Raw genomic sequence first — 16,447 nt, 5'->3', positions numbered from 1 at the left:
TATATTATGCAAATCTAGCTTCCAGGTAAAGCTCCCTGTGAAGCAAACGTGTATAATTTCAAGGGAAAAATTGTTCTGGGGCCAGGTATCGATCCCAGAACCTTTGGCTGAGTGCACCAATGCTCTACCAACTGAGCTTCACTCGACACCATCTCAATTTTTTCCTTTATATCCAAAAACCTCGAATGAGTTGACATGACACCAGGAATGAAGCTTTCCATTGTCTCAACAAGAACCAGTACATAAAATTAAAAAAATACCTTCAAGAACAAAACACCTACAGAATTGGAAGAAACAATAAAACCAATAAACTCTTTAGATTACACTCAATATAATGTCGGACTCAACTTGTGTGAAAATGTCAATAAGAAAGAATATTCCCCAGAAAAATTAAAACAACAAGAGAAAGTAGGGATTCCTCATAAGAATGGCTCCATGAATGAAAATGAGAGGGTTGCAGCTGGAATTTACACTGAATTGTTCAACCTTTACATACAAGAAATGAATGAAGATCACTTGAAGACCTGTGAAGCATTAAGATCAGAAGAAACCACAGTTCAAAAGTATTGGAAAGCACGACTGCTAATGGCTTCATTGCCAGATGCAAGGCACTAGACAACAACAACATACAAGTCGGAAGAAATAAAACTGCCTTTGAAGGAAAACTACTTGCAATTGTAACTGCTGTTACACAATTGATCGCCAGACCAAGTAATTTAGAAAAGCTGTTATACTGATCGATTTAGGATAGGATCTTTACCTCCAGTTACTCTATGTATTACTTGAACTTACTAATATCAGGAGAGAGTTTATCACTGATAAAATTGCAAGGGATTTTGTCCATGAGGTTTTGTTCCAGTTGCACTCATACCATTGCAATGTAAATCCGATTAAAGTGGTATGGGCGTACTTAAAATCTAGAGTTAGAAAAAGAAACATGACTCTGTCTCGAAGTGAGTGTCCAAAATCTTACGAGAATGTGATGAGCTTACAGATTCAGAATTGTGGACCAAGTGCGTTGATCATATAAAGAAAATAGAACGAGAATATATTGGTTACGATTCTCAAAATGACACTCATTTATTATCAAGAGGGGTGACAGTGGTAATCCTAGTGAAGAAGAAAAGAGTTCAAGATAAGGGCTGGGGATCAAGGTAAGCAGTCAATGTAATTTATATATTTTATTCATTTAATTCGATACAGAAAACCTTCCTTAGATTCAAAATAACTGTGTCAGTCACTTATAAAATCCTGAAAAGGCGTTTTTTTTTATGAAAATAACCATTAACTGGATAGATATCCAGCCTAATTTAATTCATATCTGTCAGAGTCACCTACAGTTACAAGCCGGAACATTTGTATGTTTGACAACGCTAAGCAGAAACCAAGGCATAGGTGAAATTTCTATTTATTTGTCTATGAGTGAAATGAAGTACGAGGTTAACTTTTTACCCAAATCCTTCCATTACAATGGACGGAAATCACTGTATGACACGTCATTATTCCAGAGAGTAACATTCTTAAACGAAGCTATGATTAGTGATTCCTGTACAGTCAACCAAAGAACAGCAAACATACACACTTCATATATATATATATATATATATATATATATATATATATATATATATATACTGTATACATAGAAAGAATAAAATAAATTCATACTTTAGTAAATCATTTACAACAAAAAAATTAAATTAAACTATAATGGTTTCCCACATACTTTAAATTTAATTTTTTAATTGTCTTATGTAATGATGTGTGTAAATATAAATATTGGAGATTTATCCTTCGAAGAGGTGGAAAAATTCAAATATCTTGGAGCAACAGTAACAAATGTAAATGACACTCGGGAGGAAATTAAACGCAGAATAAATATGGGAAATGCCTGTTATTATTCGGTTGAGAAGCTCTTATCATCCAGTCTGCTGTCCAAAAATCTGAAAGTTAGAATTTATAAAACAGTTATATTACCGGTTGTTCTATATGGCTGTGAAACTTGGACTCTCACTCTGAGAGAGGAACATAGGTTAAGGGTGTTTGAGAATAAGGTGCTTAGGAAAATATTTGGGGCTAAGCGGGATGAAGTTACAGGAGAATGGAGAAAGTTACACAACACAGAACTGCACGCATTGTATTCTTCACCTGACATAATTAGGAACTTGAAATCCAGACGTTTGAGATGGGCAGGGCATGTAGCACGTATGGGCGAATCCAGAAATGCATATAGAGTGTTGGTTGGGAGACCGGAGGGAAAAAGACCTTTAGGGAGGCCGAGACGTAGATGGGAGGATAATATTAAAATGGATTTGAGGGAGGTGGGGTATGATGATAGAGACTGGATTAATCTTGCACAGGATAGGGACCGCTGGCGGGCTTATGTGAGGGCGGCAATGAACCTTCGGGTTCCTTAAAAGCCATTTGTAAGTAAGTAAGTAAGTAATGATGTTTGCAACTTCTGAGGTTATATCAGCGTCGCCATTGTGCTGGAATTTCGTCCCGCAGGAGTTCTTTTAGATGCCAGTAAATCTACTGACATGAGTCTGTCACATTTAAGCACACTTAAATACCATCGACCTAGGGCGGGATCAAAACCGCAACCCTGGGCACAGAAGGCCAGTGCTATACTGACTATGCTACCCAGGGCGACTTCTAAATTTATGGCGAACAAGACACTGGACATTTTCGCAAAGCAAGGGACAGAAATTAAATGAACCAAACATTCCAATATTACTGTTCCATTTCACAGCATTAATGATTAAAAGGAATTTTCAACAATAGGTAGTCAAGTAGGGCCTGTTACTCTTAAAAAAGTGAAATGAGAATCTGGAAATCAAGTCTGGAGATCAAAATTTTAATACCTGTTGAAACTAGTGTAACAGCAGTACAAAAAAAATGCTACTTTTAACAGTACACAAATGCATGGCAGCTTATCTACATCAATTATAAGTAAATCCATCTGAAGGGGAATGATGAAGTCATGACAAGAAAGCACTTTATGCAATACAAAATGCTTATGCAAGAACACCAATCTACGAACTTCAATGGGACACCAGGAAGTTAAAGGAGTTAATTCAAACCTTTAATATTCCTGCTATTAAATTCAATATGACCAATAATAATATAGTTAAGGAGAAAATATGGTTATTCAATAGACAGTCATCATGACAAAAACACGTACCAGTAACAGGATATTCCTTTGCTGCAAGGACTTGAAAGGTTCTTGAAAAAGTTAATACTTACTGCCCTAGCTGTTTCCATAGCTTTCTCACTCTCCCAGCCATAAGCATGAGTCCGGGAATGAGGATTTCCATGATAGTGTGTTAAAAATGGTAACATAGCATCCAGCACACGTGGATCCTGGAAGAAGAAGTCCAATATACACAAATGATTCACTTTAACAATTCCTCAATTATCATTTTCATTTAATCGTCTGTAAAAAAACTTTTGTAATAAACTGAAGACAAAACATGTAGCATGATGAGTAGAGCCCAGATTTTATGCAATTATCTATTATATTCATATATACTGTATATATAGCGAAAAACACTAGAAAGGTCCTCAGTCATTATTACATATTATAATATATTTTGACGTATATTAAATATTTTGAAGCATACTGACTATTTAAAAAAAAAATAACATTTTTTTTTCTTTTCCATTTTAACTTCGATCTTCTCAATTAATAGGCCTATGTATTTTGAAATAATTGTTTATATCAGTGGTCCCTCTGTGTCTCATTCATGCACCAATCAAACTTGTATTATTTTCACGCCAGAGTAGATTTAGATTCTAATAATTAATGAACATCCTTATGCAGTGTTGATAGTCTGTATTTCCCTTAGAGAATAATAAATGGTAAATAATGTTTTTGTAAGGAACAAATCCCAATGTTTATTTATTACCGGTACTGTGTTTGTTGCTTAATCAACTGTTCGAAGACAGGTCTGGACCCCACAGTGATACCAACAAGGCATCACTCATGAGGCAACTATGACAGAAGATAATGGGTAGGGCAGCCAGTTCCTTTCCCCCTCCATTGCATACATCGCTGACTATCTACATATTCCATTAATCACACATCAGATATATACAAACAATTTGTTCTTTCTTTGACACATAACACCAAGTAAGATGTATGCCTGATAATAGATTTACATATCAGCCAGAATCTCAATCAGAGAGTGACCGGTACTATATTCCTACATAAATACACTATTGTTTGTGAAAAGTGCAACACCCAGAAAGAATGATCCAAACGGGTCCAAATTCGGGAGATGTATAGAACAGTGTACCATCAATATTGATTATGTTTTCAGAGAGATGGCGTATACATAGGCCCATAGTGACATCTCTTATGTCACCATCAAGGTCAGTGTTAATGCCTTGCTCAGTCAGTGCAGAGCTTCCAAACAAAGTGGAAACGTAAAAGCTAGTGCAGATATGCCTCGTTGACAAGGAAAGGCGCAATATCAGCACGTGAGTGAGTTCGAACGGGGCAGAATGGTTAGTATCTGCAAAGCAGGTTTGTCATACTGTGACATTTCGGCTCGTACAGGGCATGCTGCTAAACAATGATGCGTGTGTGGAACCAGTGGATATAAGACGGCCGTACGCAGAGACGAGCTGGTACTGGACCACGTAATGTGACCACAGCACGGGATGACCGCCATCTTGTCTGCATAGTCGTGCTTCATCCACAGTGTTAAGTCGACGTTGGAGCACTGCAATAGGTGTGGGCCTATCTGCGTAAACGGTTCGTTGCTGTCCTTTGAGGGCTGGACTAGTGGCTCACATACCATTGTGTCAGCTTCCATTGTCCAGAAACTCAGACTGCAATGGGCATGTGAACGTCGTCACTGGCATGCTGAGTGGCAAAATGTAATGTTTTCGGACGAGTCCTGCTTCAACTTGTCCTACAACTTGTAGCAACTGCTACATTAGGAGGTTTTAGAGCCCGAGGTACTGCCCCTCCTTCAGGCAACTCCATGTGCCATATTTCAGCAGGACAATGCCCGGCCACATGTGGCGAGGATTGTGCAAGCCTTCTTCGAAGAACAACAGTTATCACTGCTTCCCTGGCCTGCATGTTCTCCAGACATGTCGCCCATCGAACATGTCCGGGATATGGTTGGTCAGCAACTTGTTCGTCATGGTTCTCCAGCACCCATTCTTGACACTGTGTGGAGGGAGATTCCCCAGGAACATATTCAGGCCCTCTTTGATTCCATGCCACGACTCTTAGAGGATCTGACTGTAGCACATGGAAGCTTCACACCATACTCAAATCTCACGGTCACAGATCAGGTATGGTTCTGTAATTCTAATCATTTGTGTATTGTCATGTACCTAATCTGTGGTATCACTTTCATTTCAGTCACATGTATCCTTCTTGGTGTTGCAATTTCCACAAACATTAGTGTACATTTAATTATTAATTGTGCTCTAAAGGATCAACTGATAATTCAGAAGCCAAACTAATTAACTCCAATTCTTTAAATTTTGCTGCTAATTATGTCTGTAAGCTCACAGAAGCTTCTACTTTCAGCTGTCAAAGTGACTATCTCCATAATTTATTAATCCTGTAGATGGAAGCACTGTACTTGAGCACAATTCTTTTTAGTGATTTTCAAAGGACAGTATAACTCATTCATTCATGGTGTTATGGCCAATGGCAGTTCTTTCACTGCAAACCCAGTATTCTCAAGTATTTCCTATTTTCTGCCTTCCTCTTTGTCTCCTCATATGATCCACATATCTTATGTCGTCTATCACCTGATATCTTCTTTTACCCCAAACTCTTCTCCCATTCACCATTCCTTCCAGTGCATCCTTCAGTAGGCAGTTTCTTCTCAGCCAGTGAATCAACCAATTCCTTTTCCTCTTCCTCATCAATTTCAGCATCATACTTTCTTCACCCACTCTTTCCAGCACAGCTTCACTTCTTATTCTGTCTGTCCACTTCACACGCTCCATTCTTCTCCATATCCACATTTCAAATGCTTCTGTTCGCTTCTCTTCATTTTGTCGTAATGTCGTTTCTGCCCCATGCAATGCCACAGTCCACACAAAGCACTTTATACTAGTCTCTTCCTCAGTTCTTTTTCCAGAGGTGCTCCTTTTTCTATTAAAAGCTTCCTTTGCCATTGCTATCCTCCTTTTGACTTCCTGGCTGCAGCCCATGTTACTGCTTATAGTACACCCCAAGTATTTGAAGCTGTCCACTTGCTCTATTGCCTCATTTAGAATTCGCAAGTTTACTTTCTTCACTTTTCTTCCTATGACCATGCTCTTCGTCTTGTTGGCATTTATCTTCATTCCATACTACTCACAGCTGTTATTTAGCTCCAGTAGCATATCCCTTAGTATCATCTCCTCTTCTGCTAACATGCCATATCATCAGCAAATCTTATGCACACAGTGTGACTAATTCCATTTATATTAACTCAGCTTTAAATTTCAGAAGGTAATGCGACCAACTCCATTTATTTTTATTTTTCCATTATTGAGATTTCTTTGCACGATTGTTGTGATTGAAATTTTATAATATTATTATACAACGAAATTCTTGTTGTCTCTCCGTATTGAAGTCATTAAAAATAAGTTCAAGTCTATGAATAATGATTAATGTGACCTGTGTGAATGCCATGATTTGAATTCTATATTATTCAATTTTTTGGAAGTATTATACAAAGGTAATAGTGAGGTGAGTATATATTAATTTCTCTTAATGAAAATGTAACATCAAGACTGTTTTGAGCATGACGAAGTTTGTTCAGAACACTTGCATAAAAGGTGAAATAATTGACTTAAAATTCCTGATATCTCAGCACAACTATTTGCCAAATGATTCAGACTACTTTGGTGTCATCAAAAATATAGGAAGGAAAACTATATCTTTCACCAGAAGATTGATATGATGTCATCTGCCATAGTAAATCCAAGAATCCTTTTGTGGTGAACGAAATGAAACGTGAAGAATTTATGTCCACAAAACCTCTGGAGCATGTTGTTACTATCCACAAGAAGACACTTGACTATAGGTGTAAACTGGATGTAAATGCACTGGAAAGACTTGAAAGATTGAAGACTTACATAAACAGTACAAGATAACATTTCCTGTGGATCTGCCATTTTCCGAGTTGGCATTAAGAAAAAAACAGCAGGTCGACCACCAACATTGAATACCATCAATCAGAATGCTCTATAACCAACTGTCTGCCGGGCCACCAAGGCAAAGAAGCTGGACATGATGAGTTTGTTGAAGTATATTCCTTCAGTAAATCATGATTACTATAAACAATTAGTAGTTATGAGTGAAGTTAATAATGAACATGATAATGACATTGTTTACACTGATTATTAGACTCAGTATAGTTTGCATAGGAACAAAATTGGAATGTTTTCATTGGGTAAGTTGACTAACTCCGAAAGATTTACATCCCCAATGTTTAATTTTTCCAATAAAATTTTTCTAATTTGTATTATTGATTCTAATTATAATTAAATTTTATAATATCTTAGCATTGCAATGCAGTATACAATTTTCTGTAGTCAATAAACCTGTTTTTTCTACAAGGTGTGAACTTTGCTCTCCATTTTCTCAGTTTCATTAAGTGTGGAGTTATAATCGATCTGGCTTCTAAGTGGCACAATTATTAATGTACCAGTACCTAATAAAATGTGCATGAAGATGAAAGTGTTCATTCTTATCTTGTTAATTTTATTTTGGTTTTGTTCCATTTTGTGGGCGTAAGAATTTTTTTCCTTTTACTTTCATAACTTACCTACACATTTGTCACTAATGCAAGGAAAGATAGAATCAATACAATAAATATTACAATGAAATAATGTGACAATCAATAGGTCTCTCACAATAAGTCTTTTAAGCTCTATTTTCTTACATCAGAATCAGTGTAAAATAAATCCATTTAAATAAAACTTAGATTTTTAAGTTAAATACATTTTATTTATTAGATATTTATTGACATATTTTGCCATTTTAGTTATATATTTATGTACATATTTGTCATTTCCATATTACATGAAATCCAGGCTCTAATGATAAGATGACTGTATTCAGAGAGCTCGCCATTGTGCACAATATTGAGAATTAAAAAGAAAGGCAATAGATAATGTGATGTGTGTGTGGCACATTATTAGCTGAACAGACAGTGTCAGCTTTCCACGCTGGGAACACAGGTTCGAATGTGTGTTCAACTGGAATTTGTGGTGAAGACAAAAATGGTGCTTGGTATTAGGTTTTCTCGGGTACTCCTGTTTCCCCTACCAACATTCCACCACTGCTCCATTAATTAGCATCATGCAATGCTATGTAGTTTGTCTACCATGTTGCATCTAGGACAGTGCCTTTAGTGGCTAGAAGAACTACAGCTTCAGCAATCACACACAGATGGGGAAGCTTGGAGCGAATGATGTAAGTAAAGTATTCGCCATTAGATAAAAAAAAATGTAATGTGTGTTTCATCGTCAACATTAGATAAAAAAAAAATGTAATGTGTGTTTCATCGTCAACATTAGATAAAAAAAAATGTAATGTGTGTTTCATCGTCAACATCAACATCATCATGATCACTTTCATCACTACTGTTAACATAGCAGTCACTATCATCACTGTTTTCAAAATTGTCATCATCATCATTGATATTTTCCAGAAATCGGACTAACTGACCTGTCATAATTATTTTACTTGATTTTTTTTTTTAAGTCTTAGCATCTTCTCCTTTTTTGAATGACATAATAACTAATTATTAATCTGCTTCCGAAGCTTGAACAAGAAAATACGGACATTTCATCACCTTTTTACTTATATGATACAGACATGGACACAGGTCTTAAATTACTGCCTCTACAATAAATGTACAGCCCTAGACACAAAAAATGACCGGCTTTCTTGTTTTCAAAGGATTTTCACAATATTTCAGATTTAAAGCATTACTGCTAAGCAATACTATTTTCTGCAGCAAATTTCCTACATATGACGAGAACCAATAGGAGATCGCTGTGGCATTGTAATATCAGTGGCTTGTGCGAGAAAAGGACAGTGATACTGGAGCAAGAGGGATGGATATATCCACTAAATATTAAGACGTGGAAATTCTACACATTCAACCAAAAAGCCAGAAACTAAACACATTAGAATAATACGAAATATACAGACACACAAAAACACATTCCAATGAAATTCTTAACACACAACTCAATTTCAGAACACACACACTCTTTGACTCCACTTTACACTACACAAACACACCCCCACAGGAAACACAAAAAGGCGCCAAGACCAGCAACAACCATTTCTGAAAATGGCCGATAGCAGGCTGAAACATGTTAATGAGGTAATGTAAAATTTAACACAAGGAAGACAAATAATACGTTTTCCGTAGTTTTATGATTTTATGATGTGGTTTGGGATATTTTAAAAGAAAAAGTTAATGTAAAAACCAACCTAATAATCATATTCAGATCCTTAACGCATTTGCTGTCTGTTACCATTACAACTCGCACATCTGTGGCAAGCTTTGTTAACAAATATTGCATCATCCGTTTGGAGGATGACTTGTGATTTTGAAGTTGACCGACGAAGAGACGTGTTTAGTTCACTGTTTGACTCAGTTACAAAGAAGTTTTCATACAATCAACATGCCATAAGCCTGGAAGCCTCTGCAAGAGCTGTTGCATTGATTGAGGATGGAAGATCTTATTGCTATGTACCGGAGAGACTTTGAGCATCAGTTGGAAGTGTTCACAGAGCTGTGACTCTTCTGCAAGTAAGTTGGAAAACTTGAACGAAGAAATGAGAAGAAACAGAGTGGATGTGATGGGAATATCAGAAGTGAGATGGGAAAATAGTGGTGGGTTGGTGATGATGAATTTAGGTTGTTTTATTCAAATGGTGAGTGCAAATGAAGTCATGGTTTTGGTGTATTAGTGGGACCACGTGTGAAAGATAAAGTGATATCAGCGCGGTATGTAGATGACCAGATAATAATGGTGAGATTACAAGAGAAGAAAATGGATTTACTGCTAGTGCAAATTTATATGCCACATAGTAGCAGATGAGGAAGTTGAAGAAAGCTATGACAAGATAGAAGAGATAGTTGAGAAAGAGAAGAAGGGAGCATGCGTAATCCTAATGGGCGACTGGAATGCAGTTGTTTAAGAAGGACAAGATGAAAGAACAGTTGGAAAATATGGATTGGGAAAAAGAAATAACACAGGAGAATATTTGGCGAACACAACCACTCTTATAGAGAGACTGAAGTGACTGCCAAGCTGTACAGGAGACATTTTGCTGTGAGTTGCATTTCCTTCGTGCCAGTCGCTCGATTTAGTAAGCAAACGCTCTGTGTGTAGTTACAACACGACCTAGCAATCCGTTTATACTGTCACTTGAATGAAAGGAGAAAATTTCAAATATTTCTCACAAAATTAAACTTGTATGAAAAGAGATCCCGTAGTAAAAGTAACTCAAGTCATGTAGTTTAGGATGACTAGTCATGATCCCACATAAATTCGAGCAAGAAAACCTCATAATATTTTACAACCTTGAATATCACACTTCTCAGAACAAACTGAGGAAAGGAAGAGGTACTTGTACTGAAAGATATTTAACATTTAAAAGCAGCATTCCTATCAAACCAACTACAAAGGACCTTTTGAACAAGTTTCAGTTTCTTTTGCCTCAATACAAGGAGGTTTATGAGAGTCTGCCAGTTGAAAATTCGATCCTTGTTTAATGTGTTATGTTACATTCAATAAAAATACAAGATTCATTTTTGATTCGTTGCTTGTTAGTAAAAATAAACATTTAATTTTTATAGTGATAATTGTTCATGATTGATACATCTATAAAATACTTCAAGTACTGTAATAAGCTTAAAATGTAGTATTTTAGAAAGTGTATAAATATTTCCCATTTATTACTTGTTAGTGTAACAACATTATATTATATCACTGCCAATATAACGTTGTTACATGGAATATCATTTCTATCTTGCTTTAAATGATCTCTTCTTTGTTAAAAATCACAAAATTTATATAAGCTAACAAATAATGTTAATTTGCATTGCACTTTGCTATTTGATCAACAAGATGTAACACCTTTCGTTTTCTGATTAGTTTTTAGTGATTACTATAAACTTTTTTAAAAGTAACTTACAATATTGGTACGGCCCATGCTTCAATTATTATGATAAGATAGGAGAATGGACTGTTACAGCTGGTCAACTGCCAACTCCACATCTATTATAGAACAAATGTCCCTAGAGATACCCAATACCAGTGCTGAAAGGTCTTCTTTTATATCCATCCCAATCAACTTTCCTCGGGTTGCTGATTGACCACTGGATTAGTGATCTGAGACTTAATTCTAAAGTAGATGTACCTATGATCGGATGCAGAAATGTCCGATGATACATGCCAGACATAGTATCTTAATTTGTGACCTTTTGTCTTCAGAGTGCACAAGGCACATGAACATCCACAAAGATACAACTATACCATATGAATATATCAAGAACACAAAATTTCAAAATGTGTAGATAGCAAGGACAAAGCACCAGAGGAGACAGGGTATGCTGTCTATCCCAACATTTTATGAACAAAAAGTTTGTGGTTAATTTTCTTTATTTTAATAGAACACTAATTTCCACTTCGCATTTTTTATTTTACTTCTCTTCAGCAATAATCATGTTTAGTTTTAAGATGATTACTTACTTACTTACAAATGGCTTTTAAGGAACCCGGAGGTTCACTGCCACCCTCACATAAGCCTGCCATCAGTCCCTATCCTGAGCAAGATTAATCCAGTCTCTATCATCATATCCCACCTCCCTCAAATTCATTTTAATATTATCTTCCCATCTATGTCTCGGCCTCCCCAAAGATCTTTTTCCCTCTGGCCTCCCAACTAACACTCTATATGCATTTCTGGATTCGCCCATACATGCTACATGCCCTGCCCATCTCAAACGTCTGGATTTAATGTTCCTAATTATGCCAGGTGAAGAATACAATGCATGCAGTTCTACATTGTGTAACTTTCTCCATTCTCCTGTAACTTCATACAGTTTTAAGATAATAATAATAATAATAATAATAATAATAATAATAATAATAATAATAATAATAATAATACTAATATATTCAACATACAGACTCCCTTGAAGTCTACTCTCTTGTTCTGATAGTATTATTTTAATTGCATAACAACTATGGTTACACAATTATTTATCATAAGCTTCACACACACATTGAAAACATATAATATGTATTGTATATACTATGACGAGCTCATGAAGACATTGTGGAAGAGAGAGTGAAAGAAAAGCGTTCTCTTGGCCTTCTCCACACTGGTGACTCTCAACTCCGTGAACACCAGATGGTACTCTGACACGCAAATTCATACTGTGCAGCATGATCAAGCCATGACAAGAGAGATCCTACAGATATCTTCGTTGAATGTAGCTTTGATTCCTGAAGACATCTCCTAATCGTCCTTAAACTCACTTCTGCTTGATGGGCTTGCCAAAGTTTATTTCAAATATGGGTGGCAGTTGTATGTACATTCCATAGCATTTGCAATCTTATGAACTCGTTGTCTGCCTGGATTCTGGCTCTACTTCAACTAGATTCTGATCTCCTGGTAAATGAATTTGCATTCTAAAGCATCTGATAACTTCGTAAATAATTCAAATTGATGCTTCAAGCTTTTCCATGATGTAGCGAAACAGCTCTTGTAAAATCTTTTGGACTTAATGGAATGTTATTCACACTGAAACCTAGCCTAATCTCCACAGAACCCAGCAATGAATGGAGCATATATTTTTCTGAATAAACTCCACAAACATAATGCACTCTCATAAGGGGTGGAGTAAGTTGCAAAATATTACACAGATGTACCACTGACAATGGCATTAATTCTACCCATGCCAAAGACAGCACGAGGGATGCACGCAGTTGTTTATTAAAGGATGGTTTCCAAACTTACTTTCTCTTTCAAAAACCCTCAGTAAAGTCATAAAATTGTGAAACATGTGTAAGGTAAGGTGATTTAAGAGGTTTTAAGTACATCAATATATGTAAACTGCCAAGCACAAGAGCAATGCGGCAAAAAGAAGATAAAAATAAAGTCGTTCATTCATTCATTTATTATATTCCATAGATCTTACATGAGCAATGAAGCTTTAAGATGTGGAACAAGTCAAAATTTTACAATATTATAATTACAATTTTTACAAATTTTAAAAATATTTTACAATTTTTACAGTTTTACAATTTAGTAATTTTCTACAATGATGAGATGAGGTCCGAGGATTCGCCAAAATATTACCCGGCATTTGCCTTTTGATTGGGGAAAACCTCCGAAAACCCAACCAGGTAATCAAATCAAAGAGGTGAAATGAAGTGATGCCGAGGACTTGCCATAGATCATCCGGCTTCAGTCCCACGGCTGGGGAAAACCTCGGAAGAAACAATCATCCACTCTATTATATTATTTGGTGTTTAATGAGATCTTCATAAAAACAAACCTTGCAAGTTTTCTAAAGATTTATGTAAGTCTTCACTGCAGTGAATAATGAGTTGTTGAAATTGAGCAACCATGAACTATATTTGGCGAAATATTGTAACATGGAAATTCTACATGAATTAATATTGCAAGAAGCATATATCAGCAACTTACACAATTAAATGGTCTAGAATCTTGAAGGATAGTGATGATGACTGAAAAAATTAAACATATCGTGAAAGACAAAAACTGGGTTTCCAATGATGAAATAACAGAATCGTGTGGCCATTACATATGAAATGTGATAGTGGCTACTCCAGAACCAGACAAAACAGATACATTTATAGTGAATATGAAAGATTATGAAAAGCGAATCACCCCAAAATAATATGAAGAACTTCGTTTCGTGAAGCTCCTTGATGAAACCAATAATATTTACCATTTTCAGTTTCCACAGCAACACTTAAATAAACTCGTTGCATTTTATGCTAAGTTTTTTTTTTATGGGAATCATCTTAAGAACGAACTCACGAAAATTGTTTACTCTGATACTAAAAAATGAATTACATTCCAACAGTTATTGGCTTATATAATTATTCTCAACAATGAATCTCAGAAAGTATATACAGAATCGAGAGAATTACTTAACTTGGTGCTCTCTATTCTGTTAACCACCTCTGTATTTAATGAAAGTGCAATGAATGCCCTAAAGTGAATTAAAACATATTTGGAAAACTTGATGACCAACCTAAAACTCTCTAACTTGGGAAAATTAACTATAGAAAAGGAATGTTATATATATATAATCTTAGCAGGACACCTGACTTCAAGACATCACTGCTGTACTGAAGGACAGATGGACTGAACTCATTTACAAGGTGATTGTTTGAGGTAAGCCCCAGAAAAAAATATATTTAGGCCTATACATGTTTATCTTGTGAACTATGCACATAAAAACTGAAGGCTTAGATATTGTAGCTATTCTAGAGGTATTTTGTGACTTGATTGACTGCAGATTTAGAATAAAAACTCAGTAGCAGGAGTAGTATCTTCCCTCTTAATTAGTTTTATACGCTTTGCCACTGGCAGGTAAGAGTTAATGTTGCATTCTATGTTTGCTCTAATAATTAGGTTTGGGAAATCTGCATTTGGAAGTATGGTTTCATCTAATACCTGTGCTCTGAATTGTTGGTTGCAGAAGGAAAAAAGAAATACTATACATGTTCATGGTTCATAAGAACCATCCTAATATTTTGTGCCTTCCTACAGTACATATCCTTACCATCGGAGTTGTTGCTTGAGCATCCAAATATAAAGGCCTTCCATCAGTGGGAAGCTTTTTCGTGAAATCAACAGCTACTTTTTCTTTAACAGCTCCTGAAAAATAAGTAGCAAACACAATTTATGCAGTCTATACTATATCTAAAGGACTAGGCCTAGTTCAAATACTGTTCGGTAATTAGGCCTATGAAGTAAACGTCAGCCAGGTCATCTTCCCACATTAAGGGTTCAGGGCACATACTTTACCAAACATATAGCTACATGTATTTTAATAAAATTTTCAGTGTTTCCTTATGATTCACATATTGTCAACCTCATTACACTCCAACGAGAAAGTATGTGCCCTGTACCTCTATTGCAGGAAGATGGTGGGATGGAGGACGCTTACTACATAATTATCCAGCGTTCAATCTTTCCACTTTCTACTCATCTTCATACTAGTAATTCTAGAGTCTTATCTGCTACTGAACAAAATTTTCTATTGCATTCGTCGTTTTTGTGTTACGAAATGGGATCCAAATATTAGTTCTCACTGTATTTTAATCAAATTATATAAAATCTGTGAGTTGCGGGAGAATCTGAATGCCTGGTGGTTCTTTTGTGTTATTTTACTATGTGTCGAATGCGCATTACTAGCGAGTGACAGTGTTACAGAGTCAGCAGTGGCAAGAGGGCATGGTAGGGGAACCGCTAGCAGAAGCTGTTTTTCAGATTATGCCGAAAATTTGGCTTGGTAGGTGCCATTATTAACGATTACTATGGCAATAAAGTTATAAATATGTACAGGTCTATTAAATGTCATAAAAATGTGTACAATCTCTTTCTCAATAGCGACACTGGGTGCCTTATGTCCAATTATCCTACCTATAAAAATAATAAAAGAAGTCCAAACAGAAGGATAATGGATCTGACATTCACTTGTGCCAATCTTACAGGAAAAAACTTGGCTTCATTCTCTACCCCTCCTTATCCTCCTCGACCTTAGTGACAAGTAATGCCACTGTCAATGACAAGGTTTAGGTAGGGTTTGAAATTTATATTCTGTATTTTATGTCCCTGTTGTAACCTGTTACACTATGTCACAGAATTATGATCATTACTTCTGACTAGGTTTACCACCAGTCCTCTTTTCGGCGAGATTGTTCTGGAATTTGAAACACTGTCACAGGTCTTGGTCAAACATACTTTTGTCCTGCCTATGCCAATTTTGAAAGCAGCAAAGAACAATGTTCTAAATATAGATAGAAACACAAGATGTGAGTGAGCATGTAAAAATATTTTTTTTACTGTTCATATTTTTTATGTTAACTCGATAGACTTCAGTCATTCATAGTTTTCTGCCAAAGGCCATCCTTCACAGTAAACCCAGCATTCTCCAATCTCCCCTCTTTTCAGCCTTCGTCTTTGTCTACGCTTATGATCCATATATCTTAATGTTGTCTATCATCTGATATCTTCTTCTTCTCCTCCGAACTTTTCTTCCCTTCATCATTCCTTCCACCACATCTTTCAGTAGACAGTTTCTTTTTAACCAGTGATGTAGCCAAATTAGCTTTGTCTTCCTGTTAAGTTTCAGCATTATTTTTTCTTCATCCACTCTTCCTAACACAACTTCATTTCTTATTTTGTCTG

The 16,447-nt window shown here is 36.0% G+C and overlaps 1 protein-coding gene across 1 annotated transcript in view; it reads right to left on the bottom strand.

The window, feature by feature from the left end:
* LOC138694394 (cysteine desulfurase, mitochondrial-like) overlaps positions 1–16,447 on the bottom strand; it is a 90,657-nt gene that overhangs the window by 60,831 nt on the left and 13,379 nt on the right. Inside the window, exons 2-3 of the mRNA XM_069818082.1 lie at positions 14,817–14,911; positions 3,247–3,363 (exon numbers count right to left, since the gene is read on the bottom strand). Of these exons, the coding sequence (XP_069674183.1) occupies positions 3,247–3,363; positions 14,817–14,911 (212 nt within the window). The remainder of the gene's footprint in view (positions 1–3,246; positions 3,364–14,816; positions 14,912–16,447) is intronic.

The sequence above is a fragment of the Periplaneta americana genome, chromosome 2, assembly GCF_040183065.1.
Source record: "Periplaneta americana isolate PAMFEO1 chromosome 2, P.americana_PAMFEO1_priV1, whole genome shotgun sequence".
In the NCBI taxonomy this organism is placed as follows: Eukaryota; Metazoa; Arthropoda; class Insecta; order Blattodea; family Blattidae; genus Periplaneta; species Periplaneta americana.
Note: the sequence above shows the minus strand (reverse complement) of the source record. Positions and strands in the feature narration are given on the sequence as shown.